Source organism: Onychostoma macrolepis, chromosome 23 (genome assembly GCF_012432095.1).
Source record: "Onychostoma macrolepis isolate SWU-2019 chromosome 23, ASM1243209v1, whole genome shotgun sequence".
Classification (NCBI taxonomy): Eukaryota; Metazoa; Chordata; class Actinopteri; order Cypriniformes; family Cyprinidae; genus Onychostoma; species Onychostoma macrolepis.
In genome coordinates this window covers 18,428,002-18,445,942 of record NC_081177.1, presented here as the reverse complement: position 1 = coordinate 18,445,942, position 17,941 = coordinate 18,428,002, and the positions used below count along the sequence as shown (strand labels likewise).

Below are 17,941 nucleotides of genomic sequence, written 5' to 3'. Positions count from 1 at the left end.
CTGAAAGAAAAGAGACAAAAAAATAAGAAATGGAAATAAGAAATAATATTTTAGTTTAAAAATCATGTAGAAACTATTTATATTTGACAATTTATATTTATATTTGTCTGTAAAACTAATTTAATACATCCAAGCACAAGTTTTGAAGATCATGAGAAACAAATTTAGTCAAGTGTGTACAAACAGCCTGACTGTGTATCTGAACATCTGACATTTTTTTTTTTACCTCAATCTGCATCTTAAGGTGCACTTTGAAGTGGGAGAGCAGGGTAAGGAAGATGGCAAGAGACAGCTCAAATACTTCAGGCACAGAGGACACACCGTTTTTGGAGAGCGCCACACACAGGTACTGTTTGATGGCATTCACAAACATCTCATGGGTTCGGAAAACAGGTCCAGCTCCCTGCAGCACTGACAGCAACAGCTGCAAGGAAACCACCTTAGAGCGCAACTCATGGGACCTGAATGTGAAAAATGACAGCAGCATGAAACTGAACATTTCCAAATAATGGCAAATTAATTCCAAATCTTTCTATAGGGAGTGTCCATTGTGGAAGCAGAGCACTCAGATCTCCTCCAGCAACCTCTTAATTTTTATGATCACACTACTGACATGACTCATCATTTGCTTGTCTTTCACATAAAATAAGTTGAAAAATATTCGCTTGACTGATTTGTCATCTAATATTTCATCTACTGCAAATAAATTTCCTCTCCAGGTTCTTACTTTGGGTCGGGTGGTCCATCAGCCAGGGGCTTCATGGAAAGCTTGCAGAGGGAGCGGAACACGAGGAAGGCGTCTTTCTGTAGGATGTGCGAAAATCGAGCAGCTGTCTGACTGCCCTGAATGGTTTCTGCATCCTGTTCAGAAAAGAAACAAAATACCAGTCAGAGCACAAGTAAAAAGGTATAGTCTAGTTGCATATAGCTATATTATATATAATATATATATATATATATATTAGAGGTCGACCGATTCATCGGTTTTGCCGATTAATCGGCACCGATAGTTGATTGCCCCATGCCGATAGTTTTCCGGTTTTCAACCGTTGCTGGAGTGGCTGAGAAGGGTCCGCTGGAATTATACAGTACGAGAGCGGCCTCTAGAGGCGGAAATCACTGACAGCACGTGTTGTTTATTTTGACACGTGACACTTCGCGCTGCACAGAGCGGGAAACTCCAGACTCGCATTTAAATACAGCCGACAGAAAAGCCTGCCGCGGAACAGAGCACCATTCACATAGTTTTCTATTAAATTACATCACCCTAGGCTATAAATTATGTATTGTGCATTTTTCAGCAAAACGTTTGTCTTTCTGTGTCTCTAATAAAGTCTGTATGCTTCATGTAGAGAGCTGTAATACAGATCGCGCGTTCTCTTTCCGCTTCGCTTTTTTTTTTTTAAACACCGAACTTCAAACTCACTTATGCCACATTGTTCATTCTTGAAGCAAACTTACGTCCGTTTGGTGATTAAATAAATTGTTTTAGACCGCCACTTGATTTGAACGCAAAGCGTCTGGTGTGTGTGTGTGTGTGTGTGATACCTCTGAGTTCTCCTAGACGCAGCGCTGCGCTTTTGCCCGGTGTGTGACTAACTTTTTTTTTTGGATTAGATAATTATCAAGTGTTAAAAAAATAGAAGCAAATAAAGTGTGTGAATACACATACAATATCCATATGCATGTTATTTTAATGCTATGGCCTTGTGTAGGTATTTAAAGATGGCCATCTTTAAACATGACTGTTGAAATTAAATGGTAACACTTAACAAAAAGAGTCCATTCGTAGCATTAATGAAAACTGTAGAAGTATTGTTCCTTGTTAGAGTGTGTTCATTTCAACATTCACTATTAGCTACTAATAGGCTACATTTTTAAATTTTAAAGTTTCTTCTTTTAACATTAGCAAACTATGAAATAACTTTAATGATCAATATAGTAAATAATATTAATATTTTTAGTCATTTACAAAGTATGGTTCAGTACTGTTGCAGGTTATTTTTTTTTTTAAATAGTAAAGCACTAGCTCTCTTTCAGTATCCATTTTGATAATATTCAGTTGATTAATCGGTATCGGCCAGTGTGGTCCAACCTAGCCATCGGTAAAATCCACTATCTGTCGACCTCTAATATATATATATATATATATATATATATATATATATATATATATATATATATATATATATATATATATATATATATATATATATATATATATATAAAATATTAGTCTTAATTATGTGTCTTTATAGACTCTGTTTAAAGTCGCTGTAAGATTTTTTAATGTTTTTGAAGACTCTTCTCAGGGCTCTACAGCACTTACGACTGAAAACTATTTAGGAGCACCAGTGCGACTGACCCGATCAGCATATTTGTGTTTGTGCTGAGGGAGCTTTAAAGGTTTCTAACGTACTTACGTGTTTTTGCAGCGTTGGGTAATGCATCACAGACGTATTCGCTCATTATAACAAAAAAAGTGTAGACAGAGTGTAAATAAGAGATTCATTGTGCCGTGTAAGGAGCTTCGTTGATTATAATGGAGTTTTATAATCTACTTCATTCCTGAATGAATCAGCTGTTTGAACGAATCAATTAAATTAATGATTCAGTGATAAAATCAGTGACTTGCTGCCACCTACTGGCAGTTTTAGTTTAATTTTTAAAGTATCTTTTCTGTTATTTAAATCATTTAATATTTCTACATTCAAAGTTGTATATTTAAAACATTAACCTCAACATGAATTTAATTGCACTTACACAACCTCTGAGCCTCATTAAACATCTGAAAATACACCTACAAGCCACTTGTGTGTTCTTCTGTGCCACCTTTGTAGTACAAATTTATTTCTTAAATACTGATTTCATTTGACTGGTATCTTATTATACTTTTTATTCTGTTGTTTTAATTAGAAATGATAAAAAGCTTATAAATATATTTTCTTGAATTTGACATAAAAGATGACATACTTTTAATAAAGTTAGAAAAATGCCATTACAAAGGTAAAAACAAAATTCCCTGTAAATCACTTTAAGGAGTCAAATATCACCTCGTAATGGGAAGATTCATTTTTGATTAGAATTTTTGATTATTGATTTGAAGGTGTTGCTAAATTTTTGACAAGTGCTCCTAAAAAGAAAAGTAAGCGTAAAGCCCTGCTTCTAATATGCAGATTTGCTGCTCGAAAAATATTTATTTTTAATAACAACATTTAAACAGTTTTACTGCTTAATAATTTTCAGAAAATCTTGATTGTTTGTTCAGTATTTTTTTATCGATAGAAAGTTCGAAAGAATAGCATTTAATGTCTTAACTGTCACTTTTGCTCAATTTAATCACTTTAATTAGCTGATTAAGAGTATTACTTTTTAAAAATTACTGACCCCACTTTTGAACGGTCATGTATGTCTTATAAAACAAATTAAAAACAAATTAAAGTGTATTCACTTGCCCTCCATTAGAAAACTGTAAAGTAAGAAACACACCAGAATATCTGTGGAGGACTCTGAGCCACGGTCGTCCACAATTCCATTCATCTGCTGTGTGTCGACTCGAACAACAGGGGGCGGCACTTTGGTTTCTGAGTCAGAATGTTGATCTAAGCCTGTGGTAGAAACAGATGCAGGAGTGACTACTATGCCATAGGTTCACATAAAGCTACAGTCAACTATTTCCAGTGTGACATACCTCCTTCCACAGAGCTATCTCCCAGTCCACTGTCTGGCTCAGTCTCTTCCTGAACCCCAGTGCCTGCTTCTGTCTCAGGCTGCGGATGGGCCTCCTCCCCCTCAACACCTCCTGCCACCGATGAAGTCGTCTGGTCTGACTCCTGAATCTCTTCATCTTTAAAAACAGTCAAATTAAATAAAATAAAGTGCATCAAAACTGCTTTCTGAAAAATAACAGGAAATTGCCAGAACCTTATAATTTGGAGTCATTTCTCATATATCCCGACACCAGTGATCCACGTACCTGGGTGTGCAATTTCCTTTGTGCTCTGTTTATCTGTGGCAAACTCCTCGTCTGACTTTGACTCTTCTGGCTGGCCATTGATGGAGAATGAGTCCTGGGGGGTGGAAGGAGTGGAGGGGACCCCAGGGGGGCTGAGAGAGGGAGATGGAGGTCCGTTCTGTTCTGAGCGGGCTTGTCCGAGCCATGGTGAACCAGACCCCCGACCAGGAGTTGGGGAAGGGTTTTGGGCCACAGGTGAAGGGTTACTGGATATTGGAGATGGATTGCGCAGCTGCAGACGTTGTCTTTCCTTCTCTGCTTCCTGAGCTTCCAGAGCCTACAAGAGAGCCATTAGAAATTCAAACCCAGTTTAGTTTATCTAGTTTTAGTCTAATTTTCTCAAACTATAATGGCGCCCATAGTTCCACTAGTGTGACACCTCACATCTAAACAGAGTTGTTACTTACCGCCTGGTTCTCCATACGGGTGAAGATGACATTGAGCATCTGTGTGAGAGTGGCCTTAGCCGTGGTCTGGTTGATCAGGTTGCGGCTGGCCAGGTAGATGTTGTAGCAGGTGCGGACAGTGAGGAGAATCGTTCCCTCGTGGATCTCTATGTGTGGTGATGTCACAGCAGTCAGCAGAGCCTAAAGAGTAACACAATGCATTACTTAAAAAAAAAAAATGAATAAAAAAAAAATTCACAGATTATGGCAATTTATACAAAGACAAGCTTATGGTTTGAAGCATTATGCAGGTAAATAATGACAAAAACGATGAAAATGAGATCTTTAATGGGTGGCCCTCTCAGATAATGGTGGTACCACATCTTGGTGGTAAAACTGCCCAACCTCTTTGTGCAAACTACTACTACTCTCTACTAGTGTTGTCACAGTACCAAAATTTAAGTATTCGGTACGATACCAGTGAAAATCCACGGTTCTCGGTACCAATTTCGGTACCACATGCTAATTAAAAAACACTCTATTTTTAATAATAAAGTCAAACAAAAATAAAATGTACAAAAATGAATGCCATTCTTTATACTTATTTAAATTGTTTCAAGTTTTTCCGCAAGTAATAAAAGTATGAAAAACAGTAAACAGTAAAGTTTCACCCAAATTTAATTTGTCTTTTAATTAATGAAATTTAAACATTTTATTTTTTTGGTAAATAAAAGGGATTTACTATTAAAATTAAAATATGGAAGAAATATTGTGTGATTATTTCTTTAAAAATAAATATAAATTTTTTTCAACAGTAGTAATAGTATCACATACATTCTACTAAATAATAGTAATATATTTCTGGCACAATGTCTTTAAGATAAACATTTATTTTGACGGGTTGCCGTGAATACCTTTAAATTTCTGTGTGTAGCTATATGATATGATGCTGGTTTTACTCAAAAGAAACGGTAAAATGCTCGTTAAGGGACTCTCAGAGCAGTTCTGTAGATGTTGTTTATGTATTTATGTCCTCATTGAGACGGCAGGATGCTGAAATCACTGCGAGCGTCACGCAGGCTTCAGTGTATGTAGTAAAAAAAGACGCACGTCTCTGCCATTCACTCATTCACACAGAGACTCGCAGAATATGCTGGATTCATATCTGAATCGACATTTGCGGCTTAATATTTACAGATACTAATCCGTGTCGCGATTTGATTTAAGTGTAACGACCTACTTTTGATTAATTCATCCAAACTTTGACAAATTCCGTGGCATTCCGTGCTAAACTGTAAATTCCGTTTTTATAACTGGATTCCGAGATTCCGTCCGCGTTTTCTGCATCGCGGAAATCATAGGGCTGTACGCGACAAGAACCGGGTTGACCGGGTACTCGGTACCACCGGTAGGGCTGGGCGATATGACCAAAATCTTATATCACGATATGACAAATTTTATATCACGATAACGATATATATCACAATATAGTATTTTTTTTTCTTTTAAAAAGGTTTTTATGATATTAAAATCTTTGATACCATAGAATTTTCATAATCATTGTCACCAATGTCAATATCAAACTAATACAAGCCTAAAAAGACAAAAAATAAATAAAATAAATAAAAACTCAAGCTTACTGAAAATAAATAAACAGTCATTGATGAAATAAGTCAATAGGACAAAAATAGGACAAAAAACTACAATAAATAAGAAACGCTACATACATCGTGTAAATTAATTAGTCTTCACTGTGTTAATTATATCCATCTATCTATCTATCTATGATTGATATAATTAACACGTGTATTATGTATAGATTCTATACACACACACATATACATATATATATATATATATATATATATATATATATATATATATATATATATAATTATTTCTTCTTATTAAAGTTACAAAAGTGATTTAGTCAAGAGCAGTGAGAGATTTTCTTGCAATGTGCTATGATTAATATGAATGGCAGACAGAACGAATATTGGACAGCTTCCCCTTTAAGACCGAAGTCCGGATCCAATATACTGTTACATATGCATTTTCTCTTTTCGCTGTTTCCTCTCTCAACACCTAAATCACTGTCTTTATGAGGATACTTGCCAAGACGGGTATTCTGACTCATATAAGTGTGTTTATGTAATCGTTCAAAGTCAAAGCAGCCAAAAAAAAAAAAATGCGCGGTCCTCTCACATAGAAACAGAGACGGCGCACGCATATAACTCTGTTGTTTGTGTTTCAACGGCTTAAAATCGGTTGTTTTAAAACTGCAGTGCTTAAAAACGCGTGCCCATGCTACAGATGTAGTCCCTCGTTTTGTCCTGGCTGGTCGTTCTCCACCTGGTTCTGTCTCTAAAAAAATCTGGTACCGTAACGTTTTCATTTTTTTAGTACCGACTTGGTACCGAAGTACCGGGTCTTTTGACAACACTACTCTCTACTGCTTACTCTCCATTTATAAAGAATAGAATAGAAGAAAATCTTTCACACTGCATGCTTATCTAAAATGATAAGAGTTAGGCTTGGATCAAAGAAAAGACTTTGTACTTTAATGCTCAGCTTATGTCGGTAATCATGGTTTTCTCAACTTATATGATCGTCTAGCTGCTTGTTAACTAAATTTCATCAATAGTAGGGCTGGGTAAAAATATAGATATCTCGATATTAATCGATTGTCATTTTTACGGAACGATATCGATTCTTAATTCCCAAGAATCGATTAGTCTCATCTGTTTTCAGTTAATGGAAGGAACGTTGAAGGGCACTTCCCAGCCAATATATCGCAATAAGCATTGTGCTTTGGTACTTTTAATTTGAAACAAAGTCTCAGATTTCAAATTCTGTCCATTGTATTGCAGTATTCAAACAATAAATGCCGTTTTGGCGCGGTTTAATGTGGAGTGACAGATCTCTGTAGCGCCTCAGTTCAACAGACGCTGCAGCGTGAGGCGCACGTGAACTGATCATCTCCTCCACATTAAAGCGCCCCTATTATGGATTTTTGAAAATTACCTTTCGTGCAGTGTGTAACACAGCTTTAAGTGAATGAAAACATCCTGCAAAGTTTTAAATCTGAAAGTGCACCGTGTTTTTAAAACGAATCTTAAACCGTTTCATGTTGACATCAACATGAAACATTAGCATATTGCCGCCCACTTGTTGCCACTAGGTGCTGCTTTTGGAGCATTAAAAATAGCTGTTTCCCCGGTAACGGCTGTACACAAAGCAGCACTGCACTCTGCTTTAAATGAAATCGACCAATCACCGCAGATTAGCGTCACGCAAAGGAGGGGTTTGGAAAAATGAATCAGTAAGTGCGTTTACATGGACCCTCTTAATGCGATTATAATGAGATTTTGGCGATATTGCGATTATGCTTTACCTCATGTAAACGCAATACTTCGATCTAAATAATGCGATTAAGCTAATAATCGCAGCAAGCATAATCGTATTAACATAGGTGGCGTACGCCGATTTTAATCGAAATACACAGGCATGTAAACACCTTAATCGCAGTATTACCGCTCTGACCAAAGTGCGCATGCGCTTGTGACATGAATAACGTGACACGCACCTGTAATAATACGAAGATTAGAAACGATGGAGGGGAAGAAAGCATCACATTCTGAGGAAAACACAACAAGCTGCCAGCAGTCTCTGTTCTTTACCCTCATCCAGAAACGGCGAGTAGAACGCGACGGCAGCGTATAATCAAACAAATTCTATCACATTTCTATGGCGCCGAAAAAGCGTGGAATCAGCCATACAAAATCATTATGCATTAGACGTAAATAAATTAAAACAGCCACCAACACTGCTCTTTCTGAGTCAATCATTTGTGCTGTCCAGTGGGGTAATGGCAGTAAAAAAAAATTAACCACAATTCTTAGCGAATAATAAGAATAATGGAAATTGCATGTAAACGGGAGTAAGAGCTTTGCTCTTGACATGCAAACATCATAATGCGATTAAATCCTTACTCTGATTATTGGAAATAATCGCAATATTCGTGCGCGAATCGTCTGGGAGTTGTTGAGCAAATAAGGTAAAAATAAATGCATATTATAAGAAAATGAAAGTGTTTTTTGACCTTGCATGCATGTCAACCTGTTGTTGGGGACTCCCAAAACCAAAATATGAACCTTTCATAACCCATAATAGGGGCACTTTTATACCAGTTTCAGCACGAAATAAACATGACTAAACATCCTAAGGCAAGTTAAACGAAAGAGTACAACTTTACAATCCTTATCTTGTCTCATGTAATCACTCAATCAGTGTTTCAGCTGTGCAAAGACGTCAATATAACAGCTTGTAAACAATGTCATGTAACGTCATTTACCTCGAAAAACATATTTGATGATCATAAAAGCATTAGTCAGATAAAATAAAAAATAAAGAAAAATAAACTAGAGAGGGGCATTTTGCTAAATATATGCATCATATAACATATTCATTTACTGTTCTTCAATGTTTAATTTATGTTTGAATAAATCCATCAAGTTTTTATGACTGCCACCATTATGTTTATATTTCAAAAAAACTAATTGAAGTAGAAATACTATATAGGCTAATTGTAACTTTATTATTTAAAAAACTTCATTAAGTGTAATTTTAACAAATCAGTCAATTTTAACCTTCAATATTATAGTAATGTAGTACCAACTGACTCTCATGTGTATTTTACAGCATTGGTTGAGAGATTTTTTTTTTCTATGAGAAAATTTGGCATGTACTGTGCCTGATATATATCCAAAATAATCGATATTGAATCGAATCGAAAGCTTGTGAATGAGAATCAAATCGAATGGTGAAATTTGTGTCAAAACCCAGCCCTAATCCATAATGTCTTGTATGACTCAAGTTTGTTGAGGTAGGTGCTGAATACAGAAGAAGCTTTGATTACTTTTGATTACCAGGTGAACTTACAGCAAGGTCAAACCGATGTGTTATGAATGATGAAATTATGAATTGATACTATATTGTAACTTTTCTTCCCAAAATTTTTTGATTAATTAAAACCAATGAAAAGTTTCTTCACGTAAACCTTGGTTAAAATAATTTAATATAATTGTACTATATTTAATATAGTAGAGGTCTCTGATGCTCACCAAGGCTGCATTTATTTAATCAGAAACAAAGTAAAAACAGTAATATTGTGAAATATTATTACAATTTTATTAAGTTTTTCATTTTAATATATTCTACAATTTATTCTTGCAATGGCAAAGTTGAACTGCTCAAGAAAAATGTAAAATTATTATTAATAATAATTACACACGTCCACAGCCATATCACCCTGCAGCCCAAGACCGGTTGACCATGGAAGCTAAGCAGGGCTGAGCCTGGTCAGTACCTGGATGGGAGACCTCCTGGGAAAACTAGGTTGCTGCTGGAAGAGGTGTTAGTGAGGCCAGCAGGGGGTGCTCACCCTGCAGTCTGTGTGGGTCCTAACGCCCCAGTATAGTGACTATACTGTAAAAAAGCACCGTCTTTCGGATGAGACGTTAAACCGAGGTCCTGACTCTCTGTGGTCATTAAAAATCCCATGACACTCATCGTAAAGAGTAGGGGTGTATCCCCGGTGTCCTGGCCAAATTCCCTCCACTGGCCCTTGTCAATCATGGCCTCCTAATAATCCCCATCCACTTGATTGGCTCCATCTCTCTCCTCTCCACCTGTAGCTGGTGTGTGGTGAGCGCACTGGCGCCGTTGTCCTGTGGCTGCCGTCGCATCGTCCAGGTGGATGCTGCACACTGGTGGTGGTTGAGGAGAGACCCCCCACATGATTGTAAAGCGCTTTGGGTGTATTGAAATACACAATAAAGCGCTATATAAATGCCTCATTCATTCATTAATGTTGAAAACCATTATGCTGCTTAATATCAAAGACAGTTCACTCCTGTACTTATGAATGGGAGAAACTGCAACGAGCTATATAGCGGAATAGTCCTGCCTTCTGAATAAAACAGCCAAATCGCTGATTGGTAAAGTAATTGCGTCACTGCAGCGGCTGTTCAAAGCTCCGGTTCCCATAGAAACCTGAGGCTAGACCAGCCAATGCAAAATAAGCTTTTTAAACGCTATAAGAAACAACATTCATGGGGCAGTTCATTTCAGATTTTGTTCCTGATTTGAAGTTCTTGAGATTTCAGGATTCCCCCATTCATTTAGATAGGACTTGGTCTTGTTTGAGCTGCCCTGAGGCGTTGCAAATATGGCCGCCGAGTGAACAAACTTTCCTTGAAAGGGACTTTGTTAATAATATTTTTATGGATTTTTTTGATGAACAAAAAACAACATTTATTTAAAATAGGATTTTTTTGTAACATTATAAACAGTGTGGGGGGTAACGCATTACAAGTAACAAGTTACGTAATCAGATAACTTTTTGTAGGTAACTACTGTAGTAAAGACATGCATTTTTAATTTAGAAGGAAATATTTGAGTTACTTTTTCAAATAAGTTATACATTACTTTCCATAAAGATTAACTAAGTAACGTAATTAGTTACTTTTTTAGGGAGTAACAATACTGTAATGTGTTTCTTTTAAAAGTAACTTTCCCCAACACTGATTATAAATGCATATAGCTAACGTAACATTTGTTACATTATATTGTAACATAATAAATGTCTTTGTGTCACCAATTTAAAGCATCATGTGCTAATATCCTTACTGAACAAAAGTATTAATTTAAAAAAATAATAAATTTACCCCAAAATTCTGAACAGTTACACATATTTGCATTACATCAGCCATCAAACATGAATTTCAATATCAAGAAGTGCCTGTCTCAAAAAAAAAAAAAAAGGTATGATGGAGAGTTGTTTTACCTTAATGATCTGTAGCTGCACCCCCTCATCAGTCTGGGGTCCCTGGAAGCAGTTACAGATGGTCTCCACCAGCCGGTCAATCAGCCGTTTTCCTGGAGCTCCGCTGTCAGGGGCGTTCCCCGTGATATGCCCATACGCAATGAGTTTCTGTGATGAATAAATTAAAGTTTCCAAAATTGAAAATGTATGAGTGGAATGATTAAATAAATGGAAATATTAAAACTATTGAACTGCTATTTACACAAGTAGAATGAACTAGACCGAATTTTTCAAGTAATGAAATCCAGAATCCATGATCACGGTCTGAACAAACAGAAACAGATCCAGTTGTTCATACAGTGCAGTCAATATCTGAAATATCTACATCATCTGCTGTAGCAATAATGGGACGTTTGCCAGAGATGCCATTCTGCAATGACTGAGAGTAGCGTGAGGCAACATACGCAATGGAGGTATTACAGTGTAACACATTAATTCATACAATGTTTGAATACATTCAATAGTCATAACTATCAGGTTTGTATAAGCTTCATGATCTTATGGATTTCACAATCAGTTTTCCTGTGTAAAAAAATCCTTTTTACAATAATTAAAAACGAAACTGAAAAACAGGTGTTTTAAACGCATTAATGTTGAGAATGATGAAGCACTGCAGTAGACTGAAGTGAATGAGAACTCTACATACCTGTAAGCAGTCGAGAGACGTACTGACAATACGTGGAGACTTGGACTGACATGCCAGCTCGAAAGGCAGGACGTACTTGTCAGCTTCAATGTAATTGGCTCTGGGAGGAACAATAGTGCCATCCCTAGCACACACAAGATTCACAGCACAGGTCAGTAAACGGGAATAACCATGCAGCACTGAAACATACTTCATTCACTGAATATTACACATCAACAAACATTTAGAACATCATGTCAGTAGCCTTAAGTAGGGATGTAACGATTCACTCAACTCACGATTCGATTCACGATTCTGATTTTACGATTCGATTCACGATTTTTTGAATCGAGGAGAAAATTAGATTTAAGAAATTATAAATTAAATGTGTCCTTTTATTATTGCTTGGACAAAATGCTGCACGTTTCTTTGTGAAATTGAAATAACACCATAATAATATAGCACTTGCATATTATTGCACTTTTGTTGGTTTTGATTGGTTCTATTGTCCTCATTTGTAAGTTGCTTTGGATAAAAGCGTCTGCTAAATAACAAAATGTAAATATAATGTAAATAAAACTAAATTTAAATTTTAAAACAAGCCCCAAATCAAATAAATAAGCAAAGTTAACATATATAAAAGAAATCTCTTCATAAAAACAAAATAAGGCGTTGTCTGTGCTCTTTCCATTTAAAATTAGAGGCAACCACTGCATTTTAATCATGATCCAAACAAAGATTCTGCATACATGCAGCATGAGCAGTTTTTAACCTAAATTAGACTGTATAATTTCGAAATTTGAAGCAAAAACAGAATGGTGTGACTTCAGTTTTGTGAAACTATACATAGAAACAGAAGACGAGCTGAACGAGACGCAGATTCACTCTCTGCCAGCAGGTGGCGCTTTAAGCTTTCCCTTGGTTTCCGCTGCAAACAAACAAACTTATAAACAGAGGCAAGATGAAAAGAAAAAATACCATCTAAACTTTTCTAAAGTAAGTTCCCTCAGACATACATTCATATAAACTCCTACCCCTAATTGAATCGTGATATGTTTAGCATCTCAACCGATTTGAATAGTCACATATCTTGAATTGATTTTCAACTGGCTCGCGGTTAATCGTTACATTCCTACCCTTAAGCATTATGGGTTTTTATGGACATGAATGTGACCAGTATCCAAAATTATTACATAACCATGATGGTTCAGAATGAAGAGGATTAAGCTCCAGAGAGAATTTTCATAAAAACATAATAAGCATTCTTTTAAAGGGGACATCGGATACAAAATTCATGGTGTTCACATTTAAATGTACCTCGCCCACGACCGCTTAAAGACTGTGCCAAATTAGCATATTTACGCCAAGTTGTATGGCATTTTCTCCATGCTCAAGCAGCTGTAGCGACAATGTCTTGTAAGCAATGCAGATGTTTTGTAGTTGGGTGTAAAAGTGAACACAAGTCTTCATTTTCTCCCAACATCAGAGCCACTGAGGATGCCGTGGATTAGTTTTGATTTTGATGCTAACAGGCCATCGAATACACACAAAAAACGGCAGAGAGGGGCAGGGTGAGCAGTAGCTCATTAGCATTTAAAGGGACATGCATCAAAACGGGATGGGAGCTGTTTTTGACAAGGCAAAAAGAGTTTTTTTACTCAACTATTGCAGAATTTTAACCAAAGTATTTTATTGACATTTCATGAAGACCCTAAAGAATCATACCAACTTGTGGAAAATGGGCATCCGATGTCCCCTTTAATGTTACATCAATGTAAATCACAGGATACATTTGCATGGATGTGCATGTTGGTAAATGAGATGTAAACTTACTTCTGCTTTTCCAGTTCTTGCTTGATTTCATCTTTAAAAAAAAAAAGAGAGAGAAAGAGAGAGAGAGAGAGAGAGACAAATTAACACATCAACTTACGCCTATTTGTCACATCTCTCTCAAAGCAGAGTTAGTGCTAATTCAGACTACTACGACAGTGTCTTGGTATTTACATTTACATAGGGTATTAGACTATTAGGCTGTCTAGACTCTAGGTTTTTCAGGTATTCAGATTATGCATTCAGTAGGACATCAAAGCGATCCGGACGACAGGGAGGAAATTACATCTACAGTGCAGCAGCAGGAATATGTACCCTAATACTGCCAAAGCAAAAAATGCACACACTATCCCTCATAAAAAACACTGACTACTCAGCAAGATACAGCAATGATCCAGTACTGGATCTAAAGCAATACTTCACCCAGAAATGAACATTCTGTCATCTACTCAATCTAATGCAACCTTAACCTATAAGGACTATTTTTTATTTATTTATGTGAAACACAAAAGGAGCAATTTTGGAAAAATGTGCTGATCGCTCTATTTTTATGCAATCACAATTAACAGGAACTGGACCTTTCAAGCTTCAAAAAGGACCATAAAAGTATCCCAAGTGTCCATCTGACTTGCACTGCATAAAAGTTAGAAATACTGAATGTGCGCCTGCGAGTATAAAAGCCAATGATTCCTGAAACAGTTTCTGCATTCTGCCAACACCTAGGGCTGCAGATAAATACTATACTTTAATCTCTACACAAATGCACCTGCGGATTGTGAATAACAATGAAAACATCCCATTTCATCTGTTCACAGCAGGCAATTTAAATTCTGACAGTGACTGTCTTGAATCAGCTCTATGAAGAATCCTTTAAATACACCACCACTACAAATCTTAAAGTCACTTGTCAACATCACTAATTCACTAAGTTGATTGTTAAATAGCTGATCAACTATCCCAGCCCATCCTAAATCCAATTTTGTGACTACATTTTTCTTTATGCTGTGTCTTTTCAATGAATCGGTCGATATGGTTCACAAGACAGGTCTGAATGATTCATTCATGAATCTCTACACAAATGATCAGACCGATCTAGTTCTCGAGTTCAGCTCACTGATTCAGTGATCGAGGAAGTTAACAGCTCACTGAAGGGGAAAATTATCAGTGCATAACAGTTTAGATTTCTCACACAAAACTATTGTATCACTTTTGAATACCTGGAAAACCACAAGCAATTACATTCTTCAAAAATTACAACCCGGTCTGTCTTTCACAGAAGCAGGAAAGTCACACAGAAAATGATACTTTTACTTTCTGGGAGAACTATTACTTTAAAATAAATAAACAAAGTTACTGGGATGAGATGGCATGACATATTAATACAGTTTTCCGTGCCTCCGATATTCAAGAACAATCTACAAATGAATCCTTATTCATTATCTGACAGCCATCTGCTCACAAGAAGGTACAGGAAACTGGTGTTAAGCAACAACACATTTCATAAGATGCACATTTTATGAACTATGTTTTTATCTGGCAACCTGTAATACTCAAAAGTGTTACATGTATCCAAACAGCACAGCAAACTAAGTCATTGTCTAGCAGTGTATCCGGGTGGCCAGTGGACTGTGTAAATAGGTCTGTATGTTAATCAGCCTCATTCGATCACATGACAGGGTAATGAGGGAGTGTCTGTTTGAATGACATGCTTCTGAGAGCATTCAAACAAACCCACTAAGAAGTTGCATTACATTAACAGCCAAATGGCTGAACAACACTATAGACTTTCAGGATCAAAACTCAACCCTCAAACATACCAAAAGACAAAACAACAGAAGTTTACAAAAAAATATGGAGATTTTTTGTTCAGATTGAACTATTTTTAGATTGACACTTCAGAACAAAGGTTAGAGTCGGAAAAGCTCACTAAGAAACTAGATCCTCAAGTCTCAACATGTGCTCATTAACTTTGTAAATAAGTAATGCAGCGCAGGCGGGACGAGTCAAATGAGTCTAACCTGCATATCCTGCTTACACATAAAAAGAGAGATGGATATTCCGGGAAGTTATTGAATAAAAATGGGAACACAGAGCGAGCAGCTAATGCTAATCACATATATCACTAGAAAAATCATCAAATTAAAAGGATAGTTCTTGGAAACTCTGTCATCATTTGCTCACCCCGTTTTTGTGTCCATACAGTGGAAGACAATGCTGACCAATATAATTTGGCTACCAACATTCTTCCTCTTTTTGTACAACAGAACAAAACGACATGTTCGAAAGGACACAAGTCAAGTGAGAAAATGATGACAGAATTTTAATTTCTGGATCAGAGTTTAATAACAGCAGTAAAATAGGCCCGATGCCAGAGACAGGAAGCCTCAAGTCACCATTTAATGCCATTGAAAGATGTAATAAAAATGAATGGTGCCTGATGAAGCCAACTCTTTGAGTGCGAGTAAATTAAACCATCTTCATTTTTAGAGTGAACTGTTCCTTTAAGATGTTACTCACAATACGGATCGATTCTGTAAATCAGCGAGTGATCTTTAATCAATAAGGGAGCAATAAATCACCAATCTGTCAAAGTCGATATAACAGAAACAAAATCTGTAGCGTGTCGGATAGCAGTTGATTCCAGCTAACACATGCTAACAGCTCGGGATAACCACAACAAGAGGTGCTGGACTCCCAGACATGTCATTTACTCTGCTGCCAACATCTCATTCATAATAATGTAACATTATATAGCCGATGGAAAGCATGACAATGTCAACTTAAGGCAAAATGAAACAACGGAGTCTTGACACACAGACGCGTGCTGGACTGCCGTTAACGTTAGCCCGCTAACCAGACTTTAACGTTGATTTAGGATATCAGGGGGCAGAGGGGGATCTCAGTGGTGTGTTTGAGGCCTGACAGGTAATGAATAAAAGCAGCTCACCCAGCGCCACTTGACAGGCCTTGCGCAGCTGGCTGTGTTGGCTCCGCTTCACCTCCTTATCCGCGAGGATTTTCTCCAGCGCCCGAGACAGAAACATGCTCTTAGTGCTCAGGCTTTCTGTCTGCGTATGCCGTCGATGGGTTTCCAGCTCTTCCTGTTCTTTCATCTCTCGCTCGACGTGTTAAAGTAGTCCGTCAGGCCGTCATTCCTGGCCCGTTCCCTGCGGTTTGGCAGGGGTGTGAGGGTGCCAGGAGCGGGCCGATGTTGTCGCTGGTTCGGTTGGACGCTGCTATCTCAGCACTGCGTCGCCATGTTGGCCGCACGTCACATCACGTGACCCGCAGGCGCTTACACTGATGTGTACATTCAGAGCACGAGCTCGGTTTGGCTGAGGTGGAAATGAATGGGGCATGTGTTTAGTGAACAGTTTGGTCTCAGGTAGAAAAAAAAATATTATGCTGGAATGCAGTTTTAAGACATTTTAAACACTGTGATCACCGGTATATAATTTATTTAAGTCATAGTGAAAAAAACTTCTCAAATGAAACGCCAATAAATAAATAATTAATATGTATTATTTTCAATAACTGATTATTATTATAAAAAAGTGTGATTATACTAGGTGTCTATAAATAGTGATTTGATCATATCGCTACATACTCAGTAGCCTAATAATCATAACATATTGATAATTGTTATGTAGTATAAACATATATTTTTAAAAACCTTTAAAAAAGGTTTAAAACAGTTACGATTACATTGACAGAACATGAACTAACAATATAATCAGAATCAGAAAGAGCTTTATTGTCAAGTATGCTTGCACATACAAGGAATTTGTTTTAGTGACATAAGCTTCCAGTACACAGAGACAACAATTCACAGACAATAAAAATAAGATGAAAATAAAAAATACACATATGTAAATATAAATAGACAAAAATTTACAAATAAATAAATTGTATGTACAGTTGTGCTATAGATGATAGAATGAGATGAGATTGCACATTTTTATTGCATAATGAGGGGAACATTTAACTGTTAATAAGGTAGATTGCCTGGGGGAAGAAACTGTTCTTGTGCCTGGCTGTCCTGGTATTTGGGGCTATGTAGCGCCGTCTAGATGGCAAAAGTTCAAAAAGGGGATGACTTGGATGTGAGGGATCCAGAGTGATTTTCTAAGCCCTTTTCCTCACTCTGGATGTATACAGTTCTTGGATTGAGGGCAGGGGAGCACTGATAATCCTTTCAG

General features: G+C 36.9%; 1 protein-coding gene across 1 annotated transcript in view; it reads right to left on the bottom strand.

Annotated features, from left to right (window-relative positions):
- Nucleotides 1-17,063, bottom strand: part of arfgef2 (ADP-ribosylation factor guanine nucleotide-exchange factor 2 (brefeldin A-inhibited)) — a 43,229-nt gene extending 26,166 nt beyond the window's left edge. Inside the window, exons 1-10 of the mRNA XM_058763127.1 lie at nucleotides 16,690-17,063; nucleotides 13,746-13,776; nucleotides 11,934-12,057; nucleotides 11,249-11,395; nucleotides 4,423-4,602; nucleotides 3,977-4,292; nucleotides 3,692-3,847; nucleotides 3,490-3,608; nucleotides 728-861; nucleotides 227-461 (exon numbers count right to left, since the gene is read on the bottom strand). Of these exons, the coding sequence (XP_058619110.1) occupies nucleotides 227-461; nucleotides 728-861; nucleotides 3,490-3,608; nucleotides 3,692-3,847; nucleotides 3,977-4,292; nucleotides 4,423-4,602; nucleotides 11,249-11,395; nucleotides 11,934-12,057; nucleotides 13,746-13,776; nucleotides 16,690-16,855 (1,608 nt within the window). The 5' untranslated portion in view covers nucleotides 16,856-17,063. The remainder of the gene's footprint in view (nucleotides 1-226; nucleotides 462-727; nucleotides 862-3,489; nucleotides 3,609-3,691; nucleotides 3,848-3,976; nucleotides 4,293-4,422; nucleotides 4,603-11,248; nucleotides 11,396-11,933; nucleotides 12,058-13,745; nucleotides 13,777-16,689) is intronic.
- Between the last annotated feature and the right edge of the window lie 878 nt (nucleotides 17,064-17,941).